The sequence below is a fragment of the Pelobates fuscus genome, chromosome 6, assembly GCF_036172605.1.
Source record: "Pelobates fuscus isolate aPelFus1 chromosome 6, aPelFus1.pri, whole genome shotgun sequence".
Lineage (NCBI taxonomy): Eukaryota > Metazoa > Chordata > Amphibia > Anura > Pelobatidae > Pelobates > Pelobates fuscus.
The window spans coordinates 96851057-96874831 of NC_086322.1; the positions used below are offsets into that span (position 1 = coordinate 96851057).

Here is a 23775-nt window from a genome sequence, read left to right on the forward strand (position 1 = left end):
CCCAAACCCCTCTGTGGGTCTCTCCCCCAAGTCCCTCTGTGGGTCTCTCCCCCAAGTCCATCTGTAGGTCTCTTACCCCCAGTCCCTCTGTGTGTTTCTCTCCCCAGCCCCTTTGTGTTGGTTTCTTCTCCCAAGCCCCTTTGTGGGTTTCTTCTCCCCAGCCCCACTGCCGGTCTCTTTCCCCCAGCCCCTCTGCTGGTCTCTTTCCCCAGCCCCTTTCCCCCAGTGTGTCTCTTCCCCTGTAATTGGTCTCCCTCCAGCCCCTCTGTATGTAACTCCCCCCCCAACAGGCCATCAGTGTCTTTCTCTCCAAGCCCCTATGTGTCTCCCTTTCTTCCCCAGCCCCCCTGTGTGTCTCTTCCTTCACACTGCTCTGTAAGTCTCTCCCCTGCCCTTAGACCCTTTATGGGTCTCCCTACCCCCTCCTTTGTGTATCTCTTTCTCCACTTCCCCAGGCCCTTTTGCATGCCTCTTGCCTCTCAGCTTCTTTTGTGTTTCTCTCTCTTCTCCACAGCCTCTCTGTATGTCTTTCTCTCCCAGCCAACTAGTATGTCACTTTGTCCTTCCCAGATCCCTTGTGTGTCTCTTTCCCCTTCTCCAGACCCTCTGTGGTACTTTCCCTCCAGACCCTCTGTGGTACTTTCCCTCCAGCCCCTCTGTGCGTCACTCTCCCCCAGCTCCTCTGTGGGTCACTCCCACCCAGCCCCTTTGTGGGTCTATTCCCCCCAGCACCTTTGTGGGGTTTTCTCCCCCCAGTCTCTTTGTAACTCTCTCCTCCAGCCCTTCTGTTACTCTCTCCCCCGGCCCCTCTGTGGCTTCCCCCCCAGACCCTCTGTGGCTCTTTCCTTCCAGCCTTTCTGTGATTCTCTCCCCCCAGCCCCACTGTGAGAATCACACCCCCAGCCCGTCTGTAGGTCTCTCCCCAAGCCCCTCGGTTGGTCTCTCCCCCACAGGCCCTCTGTGGGTCTCTTTCCCCAGGCCTTCTGTGGGTCTCTTCCCCCCAGCCACTCTGTGGGTCTCCTCCCCCAGGTAAGCAGCTCCCTGTCAGGCAGGGGCGTATTAGCCGCGAGGCAAACAAGGCATTTGCCTTGGGCGGCATTTTCCAGGGGGCGGCAAAAAAAGCCGCCCCCAAATGCCCAGGGCAAATGCCTTGTTAGCCTTGCGGCTAACAGACAAGGCAGGCTGCTGGGCGTTCGGGCGGCACTGGCAGGAGGGCGGCTGGCGAGGGAGCACTTCCCCTGAGCTGTCTGCTCAGCTCCCTCGCGCGCCGCAGGGTGAGGCTGGGAGCCGGAATATGACGTCATATTCCGGCTCCCAGCCTCACTGTGCGGCGCGCGAGGGAGCTGAGCAGACAGCTCAGAGGAAGTGCTCCCTCGCCAGCCGCCCGCCCAGCAGACAGCCCAGCAGCCCGACCGGCAGCCCCACTAGACCCCAGGGAGATAGAGAACCCCCCCAGCATTCCCAAAGGTAAGGAGGCTGGGGGGGGGGTAAATTAAAAAAAAATATATATATGTTAATGTGAGTGTGTATGTCTGTCTGTTAGTGTGTGAGTGTGTGTATGTCTGTCAGTGAGTGTGTCTGTTAGTGTGTGAGTGTGTGTATGTCTGTCAGTGAGTGTGAGTGTGTCTGTTAGTGAGTGTTAGTGTGTCTGTTAGTGAGTGTGTCTGTTAGTGTGTGAGTGTGTGTATGTATGTCAGTGAGTGTGTCTGTTAGCGTGTGTGTATGTCAGTGAGTGTGTCTGTTAGTGTGTGAGTGTGTATGTATGTCAGTGAGTGTGAGTGTGTCTGTTAGGGAGTGTGTCTGTTAGTGTGTGTGTGTATGTCTGTTAGTGTGTGTGTGTATGTCTGTTAGTGTGTGTGTGTATGTCTGTTAGTGAGTGTGTGTGTCTGTTAGCTAATGTATGCGTATCTGTCAATTAATGTGTGTGTGTGTGTGTATTTAGAAGGGGGGGGGGCGCCTGAGTTTTGTCCTGCCTAGGGCAGCACAAAACCAGGATACACCACTGCTGTCAGGCCAGGTAGCGAATAAAGAAGATACTCTACCGCAGTTCGCGCTGGTGCGCCCTTAGGTGGCTGTGTGCACCACCTTATGATTGTGCTGGTCCTGGAGACTAGGCAGGTGTACATTGCGACAACTGGCATTAGGGCAACATAGAGGGTAAATCTGGCTCTGCCCACAGTACTGTTTATGATTCCTGCATGCCCCTGGTGCTATGTCAAAGAATACAACATAAGCAATATCAATTCCATGTGTATTTGGATGCCATTCATTGGCTGACTGTCAACTGACATTGGTCAGTCAATGAACTCCATCTAAATATAGACAAATTGATATTGCTAATACATGAGTTGAACCTTATGTTTGCCATATAGAGAGCAAGAGGATGGGACAACTGCTATCTGGGGGAACCTCCGTTTATGTTAAAACATTAAAAAAGGTTGTTTTTTTTTTACAGAGAGCTGGGCTGTGGTGGTTATGGTGCTTGGTGTCTTTTTGTGTTCTAGTTTTATTTTTTTCTAAATATTCTGTGCAAAATACCAATTTTATTACTGGGAAGTTATCTAAAATATTCTAGACTTTGGCATAAATCATCTTGTCCTTACAATGAAATAAATATTGCTGTGAAGACTCCTGGTGTAGGTGTGTGTTACATTCTGCAGTACAAAAAAAAATAGTTTTCTGCAGCTCCTAACTTGCCTGTCACTTAGTTTGCAGTTTCTTAGGAAATTTGCCAGGGGAAAAACTTCAGAGAGTTAACGTGTTTATATAGTGCCTTATTTTGTCTACTCACAATTGTCCTTCGATATAAATTGAGTTTCTGCCCATGAGTTAACCATTAACATCCTGTAAATATATGCGTTGCAATGTAATAATGTAAAGAATACAGTGTGTCATAAAAATGTACACATATCACACATAATATTCAATTTGTTTCTAACTTTATAGGAACACTATAGGGTCAGGAACACAAACATATTCCTGACCCTATAGTGTTAAAAAAGAGTAAAAAGGCAACAAAAAAATCTATACATTAAAGATGTATTAATTACACATCAACATTTGTTGATGTGTAATTCTGATATATTATTACAGATGTATTATATATTAAAATATTTATTTATTTATTTATTACTGTCCCTCCCTTTCCCCCTCCATTGGTTACCTTTTTCTTGATTACTGACCTAAATGGTGGGAAAATGCACCCATCACTTTACTAAATAATATATACATCATATTTATATTGTGTATGGTTTTTTTTTTGCAGTACACTGGTCCATTTTAATACTCTTTTTCCCCTCACCATTGGTCATTTCTCACTTGATCTGTGACTAAAATAAACATTTTGTGTCTGTCCTTTAAACATCGATCATCTTATATTCATCAACCATCTCTTTTTTTTTTCCCAAGGTGGACGGATCTCCGAATTAAGAAACAAACGAGCATGTCTGGTTCATTTGTTTGTAATATGTCTATATGGTGCTTTGGAATTAAGGAATTCAGATGACCGGCTGATCGCCTGAAATTTGAATGAATCCCAGTTAATTTGAAACATAATGCACAAGTCTAATTCTCACATAGCTCTATCAGAGGGGAGGCACAGTACACATGTGCACATGCAGTTCTAGTAAAACAGATTACCTGTACCTAGTGCCACCATGCTATCCTGGTTAAAGGGACACTCCAGGCACCCAGACCACTTCTGCCCATTGGAGTGGTCTGTGTGCCAACTCCCACCACCCTTAACCCTGCAAGTGTAATTATTGCAGTTTTCATAAACTGCAATAATTACCTTGCAGGGTTAACTCTTCCTCTAGTGGTTGTCTACTAGACAGCCAATAGAGGGCACTTCTGTTTTTTTTCTGTTTCTTTTTCTGTGCTTATAGCACATGAAAAGTGTGCTATAACGTCGCTGGACGTCCTCACGCTGTATGAGGACCTCCACCGTCGCTGAAATCCCCATAGGAAAGCATTGAAAGCATTTTTCAATGCTTTCCTATGGGGAGGTCTAATGCGTGTGCGCGGCATTGATGCGCATTAGGTCTTCCCCACCGGCGGCCTTGCATGCTCGATCGGTCTCCCCCTGCCGGATGACGTCAGCGGGGGAGGAGCGTGGGCAGACCCCGACCCAGCGCAGAGGGACACCGGTGTTGGATACAGGTAAGTCACTGAAGGGGTTTTAGCCCCTTCAGCAACTTGGGATGGTGGGTGGGTGGGAGAGGGGACCTGCAGCGCCAGGGAAACGGTTTGTTTTCCTGCCACTGGAGAGTCCCTTTAACCAAGTTCTTGGCAACCTTTCAAATCTTCATCACTATACAGCACCATAGACATGCACCCTAAGCCTTCCAAAACCACCATCTATTTTCAGGAAAAACACTGACTTATTACAAAAAAAAATGTTTCTGCAATCATAACTCCGAATACTTTGCATGAAAGACACTCTATTCTTTCAAGAAGACAACTATTTAATGTGGTAATATGCACTCTACATAAAGTGATTTCCTTATAGTTAAATGCTCTTAAGATCGAATATCCTTTACTTGAGTCCTAAAAAGCAGCACTGGCATTTTTTTGTTTTGGTTGTCCTTTCCTTAATCTTCTTGTATCTTGGGGTACTCCTGGCACCAGGGCCACTACAGTGAGCTGTATTGCTTATGGAGCTTGAAGTGTTCATTTAACCCCTTAAGGACCAAACTTCTGGAATAAAAGGGAATCATGCCATCTACCAGACTTTTGATCCATTTAAGCGGTCCGATTCAAGATCAGGCGCTGAGGATTGACAGCCCACATTAGTCAAAGGTGCTGGTCCTGACTCTGATCCCCAAATCTGCGCTTTCCGCTTTGTCCCTCTGTGACGAAGGTTCCAGCAACTACGGCCGGCTTGGGTGGTTAGTGGGATGGACGGCCGCTGCCCTGCTATCCTGCCTGTCAATCACTGGCCAGACCTTTTGAACTGCGAGGTGCCGGCCCTGCTTTCCCCCCTCTGGACTGGGGGGGATGGATTATCCCACTCCACCCAGGGGCCCTATTAAGGCCTGACAACATCAAAGGTATCACTTGCCTTCCAAGATGGTGGCGAAGCCTGCTCTGTAGCCTGAGCACTCCATTGAGATTGTGGCCTCCCTCAGGCCTCTTAGCACCCTCTGCATGCAAAGATGGATATAGTTACCGGAGTAACCTGCTGCTTCTGAAGCTTATATAGGGGTACTAACAATCGACACCAAGGTCTCACAGCGGGCAGCATGTGAACCTCTAAGGCTGCACAACTTCCAGGTTCCGACAAACCACCAGAGCCACAAGGTGATCCCTTTATACCTACCGCATTCGAATGTTCCGGCTCGACTGTCGCTGTGTTGCTGTTCCGGCGGTACTGTGCTAAGCTATACCTGTCTGACATGGCCTGGGTGGCAGTTTGGCTGTGTACTGGCAGACCCACATCTGATCATTGGGACTGCATCCTGCAGATGGAGGGGGTTTGAAGAGTCTCTATGTGGAGACTAGGGTTGCCTCTCCATGGGCTAACTCGCAAACATGTCTATTATTTCTTAGGCTTTCGGAATCCAAACTGACGTTTGGTCCATTATCTGACGCTGGACATCCTCATGTACCTCCAGCATCAGATTTTCTCCATAGGAAAGCATTGAATAATGCTTTCCTATGGGGAGGTCCAATGCGCGCATGGCCATTGCTGTGCATGCGCATTAGGTCTCCCCCACTGGCTGATGTCGGTGGGGGAGGAACGTGGGCAGGGCCTGACCCAGCGCAGAGGGACATCGGTGCTGGACTCGGGTAAGTGGCTGAAGGGGTTTTAAACCCTTCTGCCCCATGGGAGGGGGGGGGGGGCGAGGAAGTGGGGCACTGTAGGAGCCTATTGTTCCAGGAAAACTGGTTTGTTTTCCTGGCACTATAGGATTCCTTTAATTAAAAAAACAAAAAAGTAACCTGTAAAGTGACGGTGCTGTTTTAGACTGTGTTAAAGAAAACCCCAAAAGTACTGGATAGCAGTATTTAGCACCTTGGGTGTTTGAGCAGTTGCGGAACACATTTTTCCAGATTGCTCAGCCAGGCATGTAACTTAGCCTAACCATCTGGCAAAGACTACATATAATTATGCAATCATTTAAATCATATTCCAAATTGCTCGTGAAAATATAATAATGGAATGGCAGTACGTATTTAGTAAAACCTCATTTACTAAATCATTAGAACTTATAGCTTCTTCAGATTTGTTGTTATGTTGGTTATGGTGATCAAAGTGTTCCTTTAAACTTGTTTTTTTTGTAAGTGTTATATCTTCCAAACATGTATTTGATTTAAGAGCACTTAGATTAGTTGCACATAGAGTTGATACCCATCCACATGCAATTTCTTCTGTGATTGATTTCTGCTTCTTAAAAATTTAAATATTGAAATAAATGTATGAAAACTTTTTTACATTTAATTTATAACAATGCAATACCCTGTCAATCCACAGCACATTAAAAGAATCAGCCAATTACTGTTCTCCATTCAAAAAACAAGATAAGAACTCGGCGTGCTTCTGTGTGATGTCATAAATATACTTCATGGGATGCATGACATCCCTTCCCTGTGACATCATGTACACATGCATGCTTAACTACAATTCCCAGTGGAAACCTCTCAAGCACATTGCCAAATGTGCACTCATTGTCTTTGATGACATTTCCTTTGACAATAATAAGCATGTACAGTACCATAATCTCTTTCTACATTTCAGCACTGTATTCTAGATTAAGATATATAGACTGTAAGCTCGTTTGAGCAGGGTCCTCTTCAACCTATCGTTCCTATAAGTTTTCTTGTAATTGTCCTATTTATAGTTAGATTTCCCTCTCATAATATTGTAAAGCGCTATGGAATCTATTGGCGCTATATAAATGGCAATAATAATAAGATATTATATTATCACACTTGGTTGTTTGATATGCAATAATGCTAGCTAAATGCCTGGAATTGAGCCAAAAGTGTTAAAAAAAAATGTCATGAAAAAAACAAAAACGTGTGGCTTAAAGTAATTGCTTGAATTCCTGGTTTGTTTTTGGTTTTATTTTATAAAATTAGAGATATTTATTTGGAAAAAAAAATCACTTTTGCAATTTTATCACTAGGTGGCAGCATATTACAACATTAGAATTGCTATAATTTGTAGCACTAGTGACAGTACAAGCATGCAACAAGCAGACAGAACCAGCAGGGGGAGTATAACAACTGCACTTAAGACCCATAAACTGATAGGGCAATCCTTTTGACAACCCTGGTGTAAACTGTACACGTAGCACAAACCGTTGCAATGAATATAGGTTGGAGAGATATTAGCTGATGTGATAAAACTTTGAATAGTTAGTAATAATATTAAAGTTTAATGAACACAGACAGGGTTAATCAATAATCACTAATGTGAATTTTCCAGAATCCAAAGTGAATTGACCAATTTAGGCCAAAATCGATAATATTTGCTTTCACTTCAGTTATGTTTTTACCTTCAGTTAACATTGAGATCCAGTCACTTTTACCCTTTGTGTAACTATACCCCCACTCTACAATGTAAGCTCATTGAGCAGGGCCCTCAACCCCCTCTGTTCCTGTACGTCCAGTTGTCTGGTTACAATTACATGTATGTTAGTCCACCCATTGTACAGCGCTACGGAATTTGATGGCGCTATATAAATAATAAAATAATAATAATAATAATAATAATAATTGAGCAGGGTCCTCCACCCCCTCTGTTCCTGTGTGTCCAACTTGTCTGGTTACAATTACTGTTAGTCCACCCATTGTACAGCGCTACTGCAACATCACTAAAACAAGTGAGTTGCATTGTCTTCCTGTTTAGCACAGTTTCTCTGTATTACGCTAATGAACTCAAGGGAAGAAGGATATGTTAACCATCATTTTTATTTTATTTTTATTTGAAATATTTGAGGTTTTGGAGTGAACATATCACAGATGCTATAGTTATGTGTCAGTGCATTCCCCCTCTGATATAGATGTTTTACGCAGCCTTTAGAAGATGTATAGCTTGTATGAAGTGAAGATGCAGATTCCATTGTATCATATGTGTTTATGGAAATGGCTAGCTTTTGAGATACTCTTCTGAAGTCTGTTTAAATATATCGCCTTTTGTAATGCTTGTGATAAAATACAATAATAATCGTGCAATCCAACTTTTTATTATTGTGACAAATTTGCTTAGAGGCCCAACTGGTATACAGAAATCCATCATTGTCATATTTTCAAAAATTTCAATAACCTATTAAACCCCGTCTACGAATGCAAATTCAGCAATGGGACAAAACGTAATTTGAGAACAATTATATTTACACAGTAATCCTAGCATATTGTTAACAATATTCCATATTCTGACATAATTGAGCCCCCAGTGATTTGAATCCATTACCCTGTCTACATAGGATGTCAACGTCACAGTTAAATGTCATGTATCTCATTGCAATTGCCCTCCTCTGATCCCTCGCTACCATAACCCACCTTACTATCTCTCCTTCCTTTGGTGGGTTCTTCACACATGTTCTACCAGCTTATTCTGACACAGGCATCTCACCCATCAATCCCTACCCCTCTGACTTGCTGTTCTTTCTCTTGTCTTTCTTAACCCATTCCCCATAGATTATAAACTCAATCAAGCAGGGCCCTCTTCACCTCTTGCCTCTGGTAATATTCTGAATGTCAATTACTTGTTGTCAGTTATCCCGTTCTATAATTCTAATGCGCTTTGGAATATGCTGGCGCTATATAAATGCTAATGATAAGTAATAATAAATATAATGATGTATCATTGATCCATGTAGATGAGCTAGTGATGAACACATTATTCTAAATATCTGCTTCATTCCCACAATGATTTTAGCTTGGTTTTAGTTTTCATTGAAATGATCTCTTAAATTATACCATTTATTATTATTACATAAATATAAAATAAATATTGTAATCCCCGGGCAGTGGAATGAGAAGTAAACCCCTTGCCGTTGTTGCTTATTCAGCTCAGAGCACAGCAGCAGGGGGCTGTTCAATGTTGGAGGGGGTTTAGATTTCTAACAGCTAGAAAAATGATGTAGACTGCGACAGTCTTTACCTGGCTCAGGATCATGGGAGTTAGTCAGCAGCAGCAGTGTTCAGACACCCCTTAGCCTTACTTCATATTACCTATAATTTGTGTTACATTTTTATTAAACGTTCCATTTTCTTTTAAATTAGTATTAGGAAAGTAGCAAGTGAAAGCATAACTCAGTTCAGACAAGGCAAAGATTGCAAATTAACAGGAGAAGAAAAAACATTTCTTAATTTCTATTCTTCTTTCTATGTATTCTCTATCTGACTACTAGTGGCTAACGACAGAGCTTATAACAATGACTGACGGGGAGCTAGGATGGAGACGCCCAGGATAAAGTGATGTGGATTTAGCCAATTGATTTTTTTTCACTCCTCACCAATATATATCTTAGCTAAATAGAGGGATAATTACACATAATATTAAAAATCCTGAGAAATGACAGTTTGCCTTTAAGCTCTATAATCTTAACACATGGTATTCTTTAGCCATAATATTTTTTACCAGCTGATTTGTACAAGTCTACATTCACCCATAAAGGATGAAGAGGTCTAATTATTATAATTTAATAATACTCTATACTGTCTACGTGGGTTCTGGTCACAAAGGCTTGTGGTACATTGATATCCCAATATTGCAGAAAGCCAATGTTCTCCTAATTCTGCTCCTACTTCTGGTCCTGGTCTATCTACAGATCCTATCTCTGATCCTGCCACTTGTCCCGGTCCTCACCTCAGCCTCCACTAGCCCTCTGCTATTACTATGGGAATTTTCGCTCTTATTGTTATTTAATATGCGTGCTAATAATTTGAATCATGTCCATTTTACTGTTTAGTATTTTTCCTGTGTTATTTTTGCAATATGTTGCTAATGTTATTTGTAATAATTACAATTATCTATATAGCACCATCTTATGCAATAGATAAACTAAGACAAACAGTTCTGACAAAACACGTCTGACATACGGTGAAAGTGGATCCTTCCCAAACAAGCTTCCAATCTAAAAGGATGAGGGACAAATTCACAGAGAGAAGTGAGTTAGTGCTAAGTAGCAGAAGGGAGCACAGTATATTGGAGGTGGCAGAGGAAGGCTATACGGGATGAGGAGTGTAGGGAAGAGCTGATAGGCTTCTCTAATGAAGTGTGTTTTTAAGGATACCTGTATTTTGAAGGATTACAGAGAATGGGAGAGTTGAATGTCGAATGTGAGACCATTCCATTAGAAGGGGGCACCCTTGGGGAAGTCCTGCAGGTGAGAGTCTTAGGTGTGAGAACATAATAGTAACAACAGGTTGTGGGCAGAGTAAAAAGGCTGGGCTGTAACACATTTTTGAACAAGGGAGGAGATATAAGCAGGCACAAAGTTACGAACAGTGTAAAATACAAACAAATAGGGATCCAGCTACTATCACTGAAAAATATATATAAAACAAGACAGTGTAAAATTGTTAAAGCCTCTCAGTCACAAGACGCTTTTTGGTAACACTCACAAGTTTGTTGATTTAAACGAGCCCTCAGGGTGTTTTTTATTTTTTTTTCATTCATAAGATGTATATTCAATTAATCTTTATATTACATATCCTCTTTTATAGATATCATTTATGTGTGTTTGTGTTTACACATGTAGTAGTTACACTACCTTGTATATAGTTACCATATTGGGAGGTAACTGGAGGGAAGCAAAGTATCCAAAAGTTAAGTTTATTTTATTTTATTATTTCCACGGGTGAACAGGTGGAAGTTTGTACACCATATTGCTATATCACAAAGTTATGGACAGCCTCGTAGGTAAGGATGAGAACCAAATCCTAAATTAAATAGGAAGCCAGTGCAGAGACGGAGGAGGGGTGAGGTGTAAGAGTTGCGGGAAGAATAGTAGACGAGTCTGGCAAAGCTGTTCATTACGGACTGTAGAGGGGCAATCCGGGCACTCTTTGGGCAATAAGCAGAGTGTTACAATAAAAGCGGGAGCCGACGATGCAGGGAATATTTTTAAGGTGAAAGCAGGATTTGATGATAGTCTTTATGTAAGGGGTGAAGGAAAGGTCACAGTCAAGGAGGATACGAAGACAACACACCTGCAGGTAGAGATTGTGATAGCTTCGTTGGCCTGAAGGGAGTAAGGGATAGTTGTAGCCTGAGATGGGGAAAGATGAGGAGTTCAGTCTTGAAGAGATTGAGTTTTAGGAATTGTGAAGCCATGTAGTCACAGACAAAGGATATCTTTGTAAATATATATGACGAAAATACATTTGAACTCCATTAAATTAGACCGAGCACTAGACATACTATAATATAAATAATTATGGTTAATGTCTGGAAGGAAGTTTTATGTACTTTATTATACTATAATTATCCAAAGTGTGCAATCATTCAAACACATTATCATTATCTAATTATATGTTCCCATACAGTTTCAAATTTAACCATGGCTCTTGATTAAACACAAATATTGAATGCCTGTGATCTGGGTGATATTTATATGTTTTGCAAATCTATTATTATGTTATTATAAAAGATGTATTTCCTGTGCATAAACGGGGCAGTAAACCATTTGAAATCCCTACACTCAGTGACACAAATCAGGATTTGATTGACAGTACAGAAATTCTGACTGAGCTATTTCTATGACATCACTCACTGAAGATGGCGAAAGTGCTCACTGCTCTTAGCCTGTATTAGAACTGGCAATAAAAAACAATGAGTCAGGGACTATTACATTCTAGAGTTTCTATTCCTCACAACATCATTTTGCATGCACTTTAAATAGACAATGTGTTATCTGTGTTTTGTGCAAGCTGAGTAGCTAGGTAAGAAACAGATTAACTGAAATTGGAAGATAGAATTGTTACCCCGTGTCTGGCTCTGGTGTGCAATGCTAGTTGCAAAAAAATTCCTAAATTCCTATGTACCATACTCTGTATTTTGTCCTTGAAGCAAAGCATTCTGGGAATACCAGGTCAGACAGAAGAGAACTTGAAATCAAGATACCATTAACCTGCAGATATATAAAGAAGATTAATTTGGTAACACTTTAATATATACAATATCCTACTTTGCAAGACATTGGACTAACACAGTGTATTGATGATATCATATGTAAGTTAAACAGGATGTCTCTTGTGTTTAGCATGATGGAAGCCCTGTAACCTTGTCTTTCTTTCAGAGATTGATTGAGGACTGCACTGAGTCTGAGCCCTAGCTAATATTACCACTCATGAAAGCCCTGTTCTACTGAGCATATATTGTATTTGTATATATTAAAGTGACGTCCTCGTCCAGTAAATCACCCATGTGAAAGCAAATTGCTTGTAAAACCATACCTCTTGGGAAAGACACTAACTCAAGTTTTTCTTCTTTCAAAACTGAAATATTACAGCTCATGTTTCTTGCCTAACTTAGCATGTTGGGAGTTGCACTCCACAGTAACTGGAGTTCTAGAGGCGAACCTATCCCGCCATAATAGATAAATGTAATCAAAATGGGTGAATTGGAAATGATCTCCATTTAATCTTTTCCAGTAGTGAATAATTATTGTATAATTGGGTGTATACTGTGCAATTAATAAAACAGATTATGAAAATACCAAAATGAATGGAATGTAAACCTGTCACCTTTTGGTTATTTCATTAGCGGATTGCAAATCAAAATATCAACTCTTTAACTTTTGTGATGCCAGAATCATCTGGCAATTTACTTACTTTTTTTCTAGCGCATCGCCGGTCTCGCTCTGTCTAGCTCTGCACTGCGTCAATCAGCATCACAATTGTTGATTCAATGCATCTCTATTGGAAATGTTTAGTGCCTCCATGCTGAATGTGGAGATGCTGTACGTCACGGCAGCACTGACACAGTAAGCACTTCTTATAGCCTCTATGAAGCACTAGCCAGTATGCAGTGGTGTACATATAAGAGTTGCAGGGGTCTCGGCTGCGACCGGGCCTGTCACTCCAGGGGGCCCAGCCACCCTGCGGACCCCTGCGACCGGGTACCAGCCACCATATTTTGTGGCCCTTGCCCGCAATGCAAACCGCCGGGGCCACACGTTCATGCTGTTAGGGCCACCCAATGGGTGTGAATGTCCAGGGGGCCAGGTCAGCGCTGCCCGACTTTAACAGCGCAACTGGGCCCCATGTGATGAGATCACTGCTGGGAGGAAGTGACTGCCCCGGTCACTCCTCCCAGCTATTAGAGAGCCGCGCGGGACAAAGGAGAGGAAGTCAGAGTGGGAACTCTGACTCCAATCAACCTGAGCCACCACTGGAACCCAGGGAAAGTCACACTCCTGCACCTAAAAGGTAGGAAAGAGGAGGGTGAATTAAACATTTTGTATATGTGTGTGTGTCTGTCTGTATGTGTCTGTTTGTATGTGTGTGTGTGTGTGTCTGTCGGGGAGGGGGAGGGAAAGGGAGGCAGAGAGGAAGGGGGGACCCATGGATCAGTTTCGCACTGGGGCTCCATGGATTGTGTGTACGCCACTGGCAGTATAAACATTGTCTTTTGTAAACATTGTTTACATTTAAATGCCTGCAGGGACAGGCTATAGACAGCAGAACAACTACATTAAACTGTAGTTGTTCTGGTGACTATAGTGTCCCTTTAAGCTGTTTGGAAGGAATTGTGAAGTCTGCGGTATTGGGTCACAAGTGGCTAGCGTAACATATCTAGGAAATTGATATATTTCTACAAATTCATAGATGCAAGAATTATTTCTGTGGCAAACACAAAAGAGAAAATAAATTCAAAACGTTCTATTTATATCAGGGGGAGGTCACTTAATGTTGCTAGAGGTACAACGTCACTCTATCTATACCACCTGCAGGCTAACTTTGAAACTTTCAATGAATGTGTATACTATCTGAAGACATGATAATGACTCATGTGCATACTAGGGGCCAAGATCTAATTTTCAGTAAGTTGCCATCTTTCTTTGCCGGAGCCCTCTTGACACAAGATATTGTTACTGTAATTTCTCCTTTTTATTTTTTTTCTTGTCCGATAGATTTTATGAAAGAATTTTTCAGATATTTTAACACATAATACTAACAATAATAATAAATAAAACTAGGGAAGGGATACTGAGAAAATGGGTGTCCATTCATATTTCCATATTTATACATTAAATATATGTTTATACATAAAAACAAAGTTTAATAATTGTATTTGCATCTATTAATATTCACAACATATTAACATAACAGGTGTGTATTAGTATGATTATTTTCCAACATTACAATCTATAAAAAAAAATTCACGTTTTCTTCCCGTTCCATTCAATAATATTTCAACTTATGCAATAAATTTTAATTATTTTAATAATAATACTAATCATTTTTATTTTTAACTGTTGTTGGTGTAAATAATTTGTCATCTGTTGTTTGCATGCACTGTGTCTATTTTTTGTTTCGTAATAAATATTTGAGTTCTGCCTTTGTCTGGTAAGGAATCATGTTACCTGCTTAGACCAAACTATTAATAATTTGAAAATGCATAGAATTTTTTATTTATTAATATATAAAAATATTGTACTAAATCGTATTTTGTGGGTTGTTAGTCTAATCTGCTTTATAACTTGTATTGGTGGTGGCAGCGTTAGTATTTATATTATAAGTGTGGGTGATGTTAAAGGGGAAATTTTGTCAGTATTCTCAGTCTAGTATAGATAAATAGTGAATTTTAACCCTTTTACCCCAAAGCCAAGTCGCGAGCATGCGTTCATGAAAAATATTATGTTATTGTTTCTGTAAAAAGGACCATATGCATATCTACCAACATTGAGAGGTCTGCACTCAAGGCCGGGGATGGGCCTAAAGGGGCATGCATGTTAGACTACTTGTACATGCCCAGGAAGAGGGCTAGTCAGCCGTGAACACATACTAGGCAGACTGACAGAGTCCCCGGCAACCACTACTCAGGGAAGACCATGCACAAAGTACCGCTGAAGCTCTATACATGCTCCTAGTACCCTCAGCACAGCAGGAACACATATAATGATGCCCTCATGTAGGTACATACATGTAGGATGAAAGATGCACACATGTTGATGATTACAACTTGCAGTACAATTCCAATCATTTTTATAAAGTCAACATATTCTGTAGCGCTTAACAATAGGTAAACAAGAAATATTGAATTCTAACAAAACACATATTACATACGGAAATAGAAGGTGAAGAGGATTCTGCTCAAACGAGCTTACAATCTAGAGGAATCAGAAAAAAACTATACAAAGGGAAGTGAGTGAATCAAGTGATCTGTGTGCAACTGAAGGATAGGAGGGGTGCTTGGGCAGAGAGAGCACAGTAGATGGGAGACAACAGGGGAAGGTTGTAGGAAAGGAGGTGTTAAGGGGAGAGCTGATATGTTTCTCTAGAGAGGTGTGTATTTAAGGATTGCTGAGACGGGATAGTCTGAATACAAGCACAACATGTGACAGGATAGAGAACCAGGTGCAGTCATCAATTCACAGGTTCCATTGCCGACAAGGTCAACTTAGCTATCATTCTTCCGTAGTCAATAAAATAAGGATCGTAATCTGAATAATAAAACATCTGCACCCAAGAACAGCCTCGGAAATAAATTATACCTTTGATGCTTATTATTATTATATTTACATTAAACTGAGTTTACAAAAGCTTTGCCCATGACATCTGTAGAATTTTGTGTCTGATTATTCTAATTAAAAAAACTAAATAAAAACTAAGTACTGAAAATGCAGACAATCTCCGTAAATGGAAAACACAGAAAATAAACCTAGTTGTATTCTTGTAATTTAAAGTTGCCTAGAGCTAGGCTTGCAGATCATGTTTGTGTGTCCATTTATCATATGTGTAAAAGCTACAAGCAGATGAAATACGGGTCTTTCCAGTCCACGGAAATGCACTAAAATAAAATGGGTCACCTGTGGCGACAGCCATCATGAGGAAAGATAATACTGTGTTTAATGCATTGTAATAGATTACACCACAAGGTCGTTTATTGCGGATGGGAACAAGATTGGCTAAACTTGGCATGTCCCATCATTCTTATCAGTACCATGGACAGGGGATGGAAAATAGAATGACTTCTTGCTGCTGGCTAAGATTAGGCACCTCTCTAAGGCGCAGTCAATATCACTATTATTGTATTACTGTAAGATACTGTGCACTAATGGTCAGAACTAAAGCATCATAGCTCTTAAATACATAGCTTTAACTACTAAGGAGACATGCACTAGTAAAGTGAAAAAAAAACCTAGACATTAACAAATAGACAAATTTGTTTTGCATTTAGCTACAGTAGTAGTTTACTAATCAATTAGCAAGATGCTAGTCAATCTCCGACCTTATTGCTCAAATATATTCACAAAGTAGAAGTATTTTTACCTGGTCGGACGTTAACAATGCACAGAAATCTGTTCTTAACGGGCTCCTTTGTGTGTCTGATATTTACTGTGTGCATTTTTATTTACTGTTTTCATGGGTAGAACTGCATGCACAATCAGATTCACTACCTTGGTTTTGATGATTAAGGAGCAAATAAAAAAATTAGAAGAAGAAGAAGAAGAAGAAGAACGAGATGGCTTCATTTCAATGAATATTTATGTTTTATTAATAATTTGTATTATTGGTACTAGTTAGTACATGCCCCTTCCAAACCTCCCTCCCAGTAGAAAAAACCACAAGGCAATATGTGCAATTGTTGGAGACAGCATATAGTTTGTGTTTCTACCTTATATGTTCATTTGATGAAACCGCATGAATGAAATCAGGAGACAGATTTCCAAATTATAGGAAATCTAATTCTATTTTCTTTTGTAATTGAATTCATGCACTATTTATTTTGTGGGTTACTGTGAAACTTACTACATAATGTATTGGTGCTTTTAGAATAAACTGTAATTAACGTTGTGGATAATAATATTTATTATTGCCTGAGTTAAATGGCTAATGATCTGTATTCTGACCTCTGTATCTCATCCAGCATTAAGCAACAGGATAGATATGGGCAGCTGATTCTGCTGAACAGCTCTGCGGCAGACACCGGAGAGTTTAGATGCTGGGCCCAAGTGTGCGACAGTTATAGCTGCAAGAAGGATGAATCAAAGCAAGGATCTACCTACGTGTTCTTTACAGGTAAAGTACAATATTGTGATTAAACATACCAGCTGTGTTATAGCATGTTACATGCTAGAATTGAGTCCCTTTTATTTATATCAGTTCTGCTATTAGCCTAGTAGGACCATGGGCATTTTTATTCAGTTCATTAGCAGGACTCAAAGTTTTAATGCTTTCACTAGTTTCTGGCCAGAGGATTGTGCCATGGACTCGATGCTATACTCAGTGCTGTTTGATAGCAGTGGCTTATTGTAACATTGACTATGAAGAATGGAGATCAGGCATCTGCCTGCTTTCAGGCCCGATAAGCCTCACTCCAATTGTGTCCAATTCTCAAACCCCCACAATTTGTCACCCTGGCATTGAATCACCAGGAATAGGACTTCTGGAGAATACTGACCAATTTGCACTGCTACTGTCTGGCCAAACATCATTTCTTAATTGATGGCCCTTTAATAATAAGAATATTATTAATAATAACTTAATACTTAGTGACCAACGGGTCTACCCAAAAACTACTTTAATGCTTCTCTGCCTTGGTTAATTTAGTTAAATCTGTGATTAATTCAGTTTGCAGAATAAACCAAATACAGTTTTCTCATATTGTGTTTTGTTAAGCCATTGTATATACGAGTCTTCAGTGATCAACATTGCCCACTAATTAGACTACTTTAATATCCCAACTGAAGCATATTCCTACATCCAAAATGGATCTTCGACGATGGCTTTGGGCAAATGTCTTCTAGGTGAATATAAAGTAACCGTTTTTTACTGGAGGCAAAACTCACATATCCCAATATTTGTAAAATCAGACAGTTTAAAGGGACACTATAGTCACCTGAACAACTTTGGCTTAATGGAGCAGTTTTGGTGTATAGAACATGCCCCTGCAGCCTCACTGCTCAATCCTCTGCCATTTAGGAGTTAAATCCCTTTGTTTATGAACCCTAGTCACACCTCCCTCATGTGACTTGCACAGCCTTCCATAAACACTTCCTGTAAAGAGAGCCCTATTTAGGCTTTCTTTATTGCAAATTCAGTTTAATTAAGATTTTCTTATCCCCTGCTATGTTAATAGCTTGCTAGACCCTGCAAGAGCCTCCTGTATGTGATTAAAGTTCAATTTAGAGATTGAGATACAATTATTTAAGGTAAATTACATCTGTTTGAAAGTGAAACCAGTTTTTTTTTCATGCAGACTCTGTCAATCATATCCAGGAGAGGTGTGGCTAGGGCTGCATAAACAGAAACAAAGTGATTTAACTCCTAAATGACAATGAATTGAGCAGTGACATTGCAGGGGAATGATCTATACACTAAAACTGCTTTATTTAGCTAAAGTAATTTAGGTGACTATAGTGTTCCTTTAAATATACTAGACTAGACTAACACAAGATTGTTTCGGAACAATTGGAAAACAAGAATATAATACAATATTATTTAACGATACACCAGATATACTGCATACAACTGTACAAAATACAGAGCAGGGATTATATTGTTGGTGGGTTTTCTTGCGATTCTGTTTTGTGTCATCATTTCCTTTTAAGATTTATACTCTTATTTGCCGACCTTTGGTAAATCGGAACAATGTAAGAAACATGTGGTCTGATAAGACTGCTTCCTAGTTTGCCCAAGATATGCTGTTCCATAAAAGATAAGGTATATAAGGAAATCGTTCCAATGCTGTGCCATTGTGCTGTGCAGTATCAGACATTAGAACAGTCTGCCTTGGGAAAATAATGATTACTACAATCAGATTAGCGTCTGCCAGATGCATTTGCCCAGGAAAAGGAGTCTGCTGCTCATTACACACTGTTCCTGCCTTGGAGTACAGTTGTTCATCCATATACGGGAACATTTACATTTTAATGGATGAATTTTGCTTGAAGAATTTTTTTAAAATCCATTTATTATAAACATTATTTTGAATTATTTAAAGGGTCTATCCTTTAACACATTATTGATAAACATCCTATCTTTCACAAACTATGCAAGGGACAATAAATATAAACCTCTGCCATGGTTGGCAAAGAAATAGATCCCCAGTTGTTAGAGAACCACAACTCCTATAAAGCTTTTCCAGCCATAATGCAGGCAAGGCATCACAGGAGTTGTGGTGGTGTGCTTTCTGGCCACCCTTGGTCTTCTATACCAACATAACTGGCAGCTACTCAAAGTTGCTAAACTATAAACAGATTTAAGAGGCTTTCGGCATAGCCACCTGCCCCCAAGAGACAATGCCGGTATATTACAATGCATGACGTGTCATTGGGGGATGTTAAAAATGGTTTCACTGCTAACATGTAAACACGAAATGCAGGATATCTGCTTCCTACGTTTTTAGGCTCTTACTACTTCCCCATTCATGGATATATCTCAGGATCACCAGGCTGCGCAAGAGCACTCACCTAAATAATTTTAATAGTTGGAATAAAGGGCACAAGGACTCCAACGTAACACTAGCAACAAACCCAACAGCAGTCATCATAAATTGATATCACTTTATTTGCAACCTATAAGCAATGGATTACTTGAAAAAGACGCAGTTGTGGAAATTTTGCTGCTACTGGGTTGGAAATAAAGGGATATCATTTCATGAGGAGTGCCGGACATCATTTCTTTCTGTTGGAGATCAGGGTTAGGGACACCATACAATCTTTATAGATAACCCTGTAAACCATGACTGTTAAATAAAGCAGCACCAACCACACTGTGACTGAGCCAGTAAGAAGAACATGATGGGAACCACACCTGGAGGATGGGTTATAGATATATTGCATCAGGTTGCTAAGTGCTGGCAACCATGACTTCAAACAATGAAGGATATCCACAAAAGTCAAAACAGGAAAAATAGGAAAAAAGACAGAACATCCAACTTTTTTAATGCTGTTTAAAAGGAATTGAGCCAAATATCACACTGCTACCTTAGGACTGAGGCACCAACACTTACTACAACAAGAACCCGACAATTTTAGTGTTTCTCAAGTGACAAACAATGGCAATCTGATATTTATTTATTGTTGCCTTTACATAGTGATGGCACAGGAGATTCCTCTTGCTGGTAAAAAAAAAAATGACCAGGAACTGTTTTATTAGTTTAGAAAAGGAAAGTCCTCGATTGGATACCCTGGGTCAAAACACAACACTAAATAATGTCAGTTTCTGTCACTGAGAGAAAATGTGTTGCAGGAATATGTCAAATGAGAAATTAATTAGAACATCCCCTGGACCAATTTTGTATCTCCTAGACTATTGATTTAAAACCATTACTTAGTAAAACACACTGTAATGTAAAATAAATAAAACCAATCGCTTCATGGAAGAAAGACGGGCTGTTAAAACATGGTACACGTTTCCTATGTGGCAAACAGAGCTGAATGAGAGTAGTTTGTGGGTCCCTTTGTTGTGAAAGTGATTAATTTTAGAACTTAGGATAGAACAATAGAAAAGGCAATCAAAGCTCTATGCTATATCTTCCTCAGTAAGTGCTCATTATTTTAAAACTGTGGGTCATGGCCACACTTAAGTGTTGAAAGATATTTATAGTCTTATTGTGCTTGTATAACTAAATATTTGGCTTATAGTAAACTTCCCGTCAGCTCCTCATACGTCTAATTGGCTCCAAGTGCTTTGGTTCCCACTTGCTATTACTATAAATATATTCCCATTGTTTACTAAAGATCATTATCTCTCATCACATTATTATGCATCCTTGTGAGTGCTTATAATATCCCTATCATAGAGGCCACACTCTGGTTGTTAACCTCTTCATGTTGGATGGGTCTGAGAGGTCTGTTCCAACCACTAGTGGCGGAGGTATGTGTTTTAAGATCTCATTTCTACTTCTCTTGAATGATATGATGCCATAACTCTGTATCCTGCATCAATCAGACATGATACATTGAGCTACGACGGTGCAGTAATAAGTGGTGTGCACTGGGGAGGAGTTATTGCATAAACCGGGTGGCGCACAAATAATTTTTGATGTTGTTCACCGTTACCTTCAAAAGTACAAGTAAAGGTCCTCTCAAACCTACCAATATAGGGAAGCTATTCTAATAATATGGATCCCTACTGCCACTGGGCAAAACTATTTCTTACTCTCCTCTCCTACCTATTTTAGCAGTTCCCTGTTTGTCTAGCTAGGTCAGTCCCTGCTTTCTCTGCTGCTGAAATTTCACTCACCTTTGTACCAGTGTTTGAGAAGATGCAAATATTTCTTTTTTGTATGATTTATAATTTATTACGATTCTATATACATTTTTAAAATGTATTTTAGAGGCTCATAGAGCTGTAGTGCCTAACTGTCCCCCCTCCACTCAGGACTAAATACTGCCCAACTCTTCTTCCTAAGGCGTCATTCTTCACAAGCTGTTTCCCATTAAATTACCTTTAAGCCATCCTTCCTTATCAAAAATAACATGTAGAATGACTGATTATTTTATGTGTTTCAATACACAGTCTTGCAAAGCACACAGGAATTTAAATAGAATTAACTGGTCAAAGAGCAGACTCTCAATCAAGCTGAACCTTTCACTTATGTTTTCTTGTTTTTTTATCAAGAAGGAGGCAAAAAAACAAGAAAAACATATTGTATCCAAAAAGTTTAAGCAAAATTCTCCTTGACTCCATAACGGCAGTCAGATTTCTCATTGGATTGTCAAGCTATCAATACAACACATTTCAAATATTATAATGCTAAATAGCTACCTTTGCCAAAAATGTCATCCAGATCTTGATTAAAGACTTTAAATCTGATGAAACAACCTCTCTAAGCAGTAACGCACTATCTCGGAAGATATTCAACTACCTGCCAAATGTAGCATGTCTAGGTAGAATCCAGACACATACAGTCTTGTTTTTCATAGTGCAAGTTAGAACTTGAAACGTTTCTTTAAAAAATGTAAATTTTTTTTAGTATGGATAAAGTGTATACTGGAATGCTTGGTGTCGACACACAGGGGAGTTAATCAAGAAGTCTAAGTATCAGACATACTAAGTCACGAAATACATTATAATAGATTTGTTTCAAATCCTTTTTTCCTTTCCTGTTGTAGATAAAGGAGAACTATTTGTTCCCTCTTCCAGTTATTTTGAGATTGTCTACTTGAATCCGGATAAACCTGCAATAATTCCATGCAGAGTGACCATCCCATCAGCCAAAGTCACACTCCACAGAGAGTTCCCAGCAGAGGAAATAAAGGCAGATGGCACAGATGTGAAGTATGATGTGATGAAAGGATTTGTTTACCAACATCCTCGGGCTAACCAAAGTGGAGTGGTATACTGTCGGGCAGAATCCAGAGGAGCACCACAAATATCAATTAAATACCAATTACTCTATGTGGAAGGTAAAACATGATTTTGTTATTCATTCCTTATAACAGAGCACATGATTACATTTTGGGACTATAACTCCCAGTACAAATAAGCTTGGCCCATTTAATTTTCTCTTTGCAGCCATGCTTTTAGAGCTGGGTAGGCAGCCTTCGGAACTCCAGATGTTGTGAACTATATCTACCTTGATGCTTTGCTGGCATTATAGCTGTAAGCGTATTATGGGAGATGTAGTACAACACATCTGGAGTATCGAAGGTTGCCTACCCCTGCCCTTAGAGGATGTCTGAAGATGCTGCAAGCTGTAGGTCAAGAACATGTTTTCCAGGGCTGACTTAATTTAAATTGTGTTATTTTAGCATTGTCCTAACTCATTTTACTTGAAAATAATGGAAAATACAGACCTCTGCAGTCTCAGTGACTGGAGGCAGCAGAGCTTCATTTGCACTTATAGTAAGCCATCAAAGGAGCCAAGATAAAATAATTATTCCAATAATAGCCCACCAGGAAACTGAGTCACATTGAATCATCAGTATCCTCTATATCTTTACCCCTCTGCGCACAGTGACATTGTCTAATAAGATGACGAAGCAATCAGAAAAAAAATGATTCTTTAGAACTTTTCTTTCATGAACTGGGCTAATGTTTCAAAGGAGCAAGCTTGTCCCTTTACCAACATTATCCCATTTAGCAATGACCATGACTATGTAAGTTTTACCAATGATCCACCCATTTCTATATATACAGTTTATCCATTCCATCTAGTCACTTATACATTGTTTTATATTACAGAAACATTCCAAAATGAAAAATTAAACACATGTATGCCATAGAGCATCATGCAAAAGTTCTCCGTCCTGGAACAGGATATGGTACTCGCTCTATTTCCTCCCAGGGACTGGACGACACACTGTCCTGGGAGCTGAATCCTCCACAAGCTGGAAGAAGATTCTAAGCAGCGAATAGCCCTTTCTCCTCCTAGTAACTAGACAACACATAGTTCTGGGAGTACAATTAGCTTTTTTTTTTTATTATTCTTTATTTTTGACGTGCAGGTGATTACAAAGCATAGACAGACGCCACAACAGCGTGCTCTTATATTTAGACATAGGCTAAACAGTGGCATGAAGGGTTTGCACATTTTCGTTTTAAAAGACACATAGTGGGGGCGTGGCTAACCACGGAGCAAGATGGTCGCATGAACCCTTTGCTCCAACAACAGGGCGCCTAATCCAATACAATCCTAACGAAATA

The 23775-nt window shown here is 40.0% G+C and overlaps 1 protein-coding gene across 1 annotated transcript in view; it reads left to right on the forward strand.

The window, feature by feature from the left end:
* PDGFRL (platelet derived growth factor receptor like) overlaps window positions 1–23775 on the forward strand; it is a 122824-nt gene that overhangs the window by 52709 nt on the left and 46340 nt on the right. The window contains exons 3-4 of the mRNA XM_063458082.1: window positions 17048–17199; window positions 22242–22535. Of these exons, the coding sequence (XP_063314152.1) occupies window positions 17048–17199; window positions 22242–22535 (446 nt within the window). The remainder of the gene's footprint in view (window positions 1–17047; window positions 17200–22241; window positions 22536–23775) is intronic.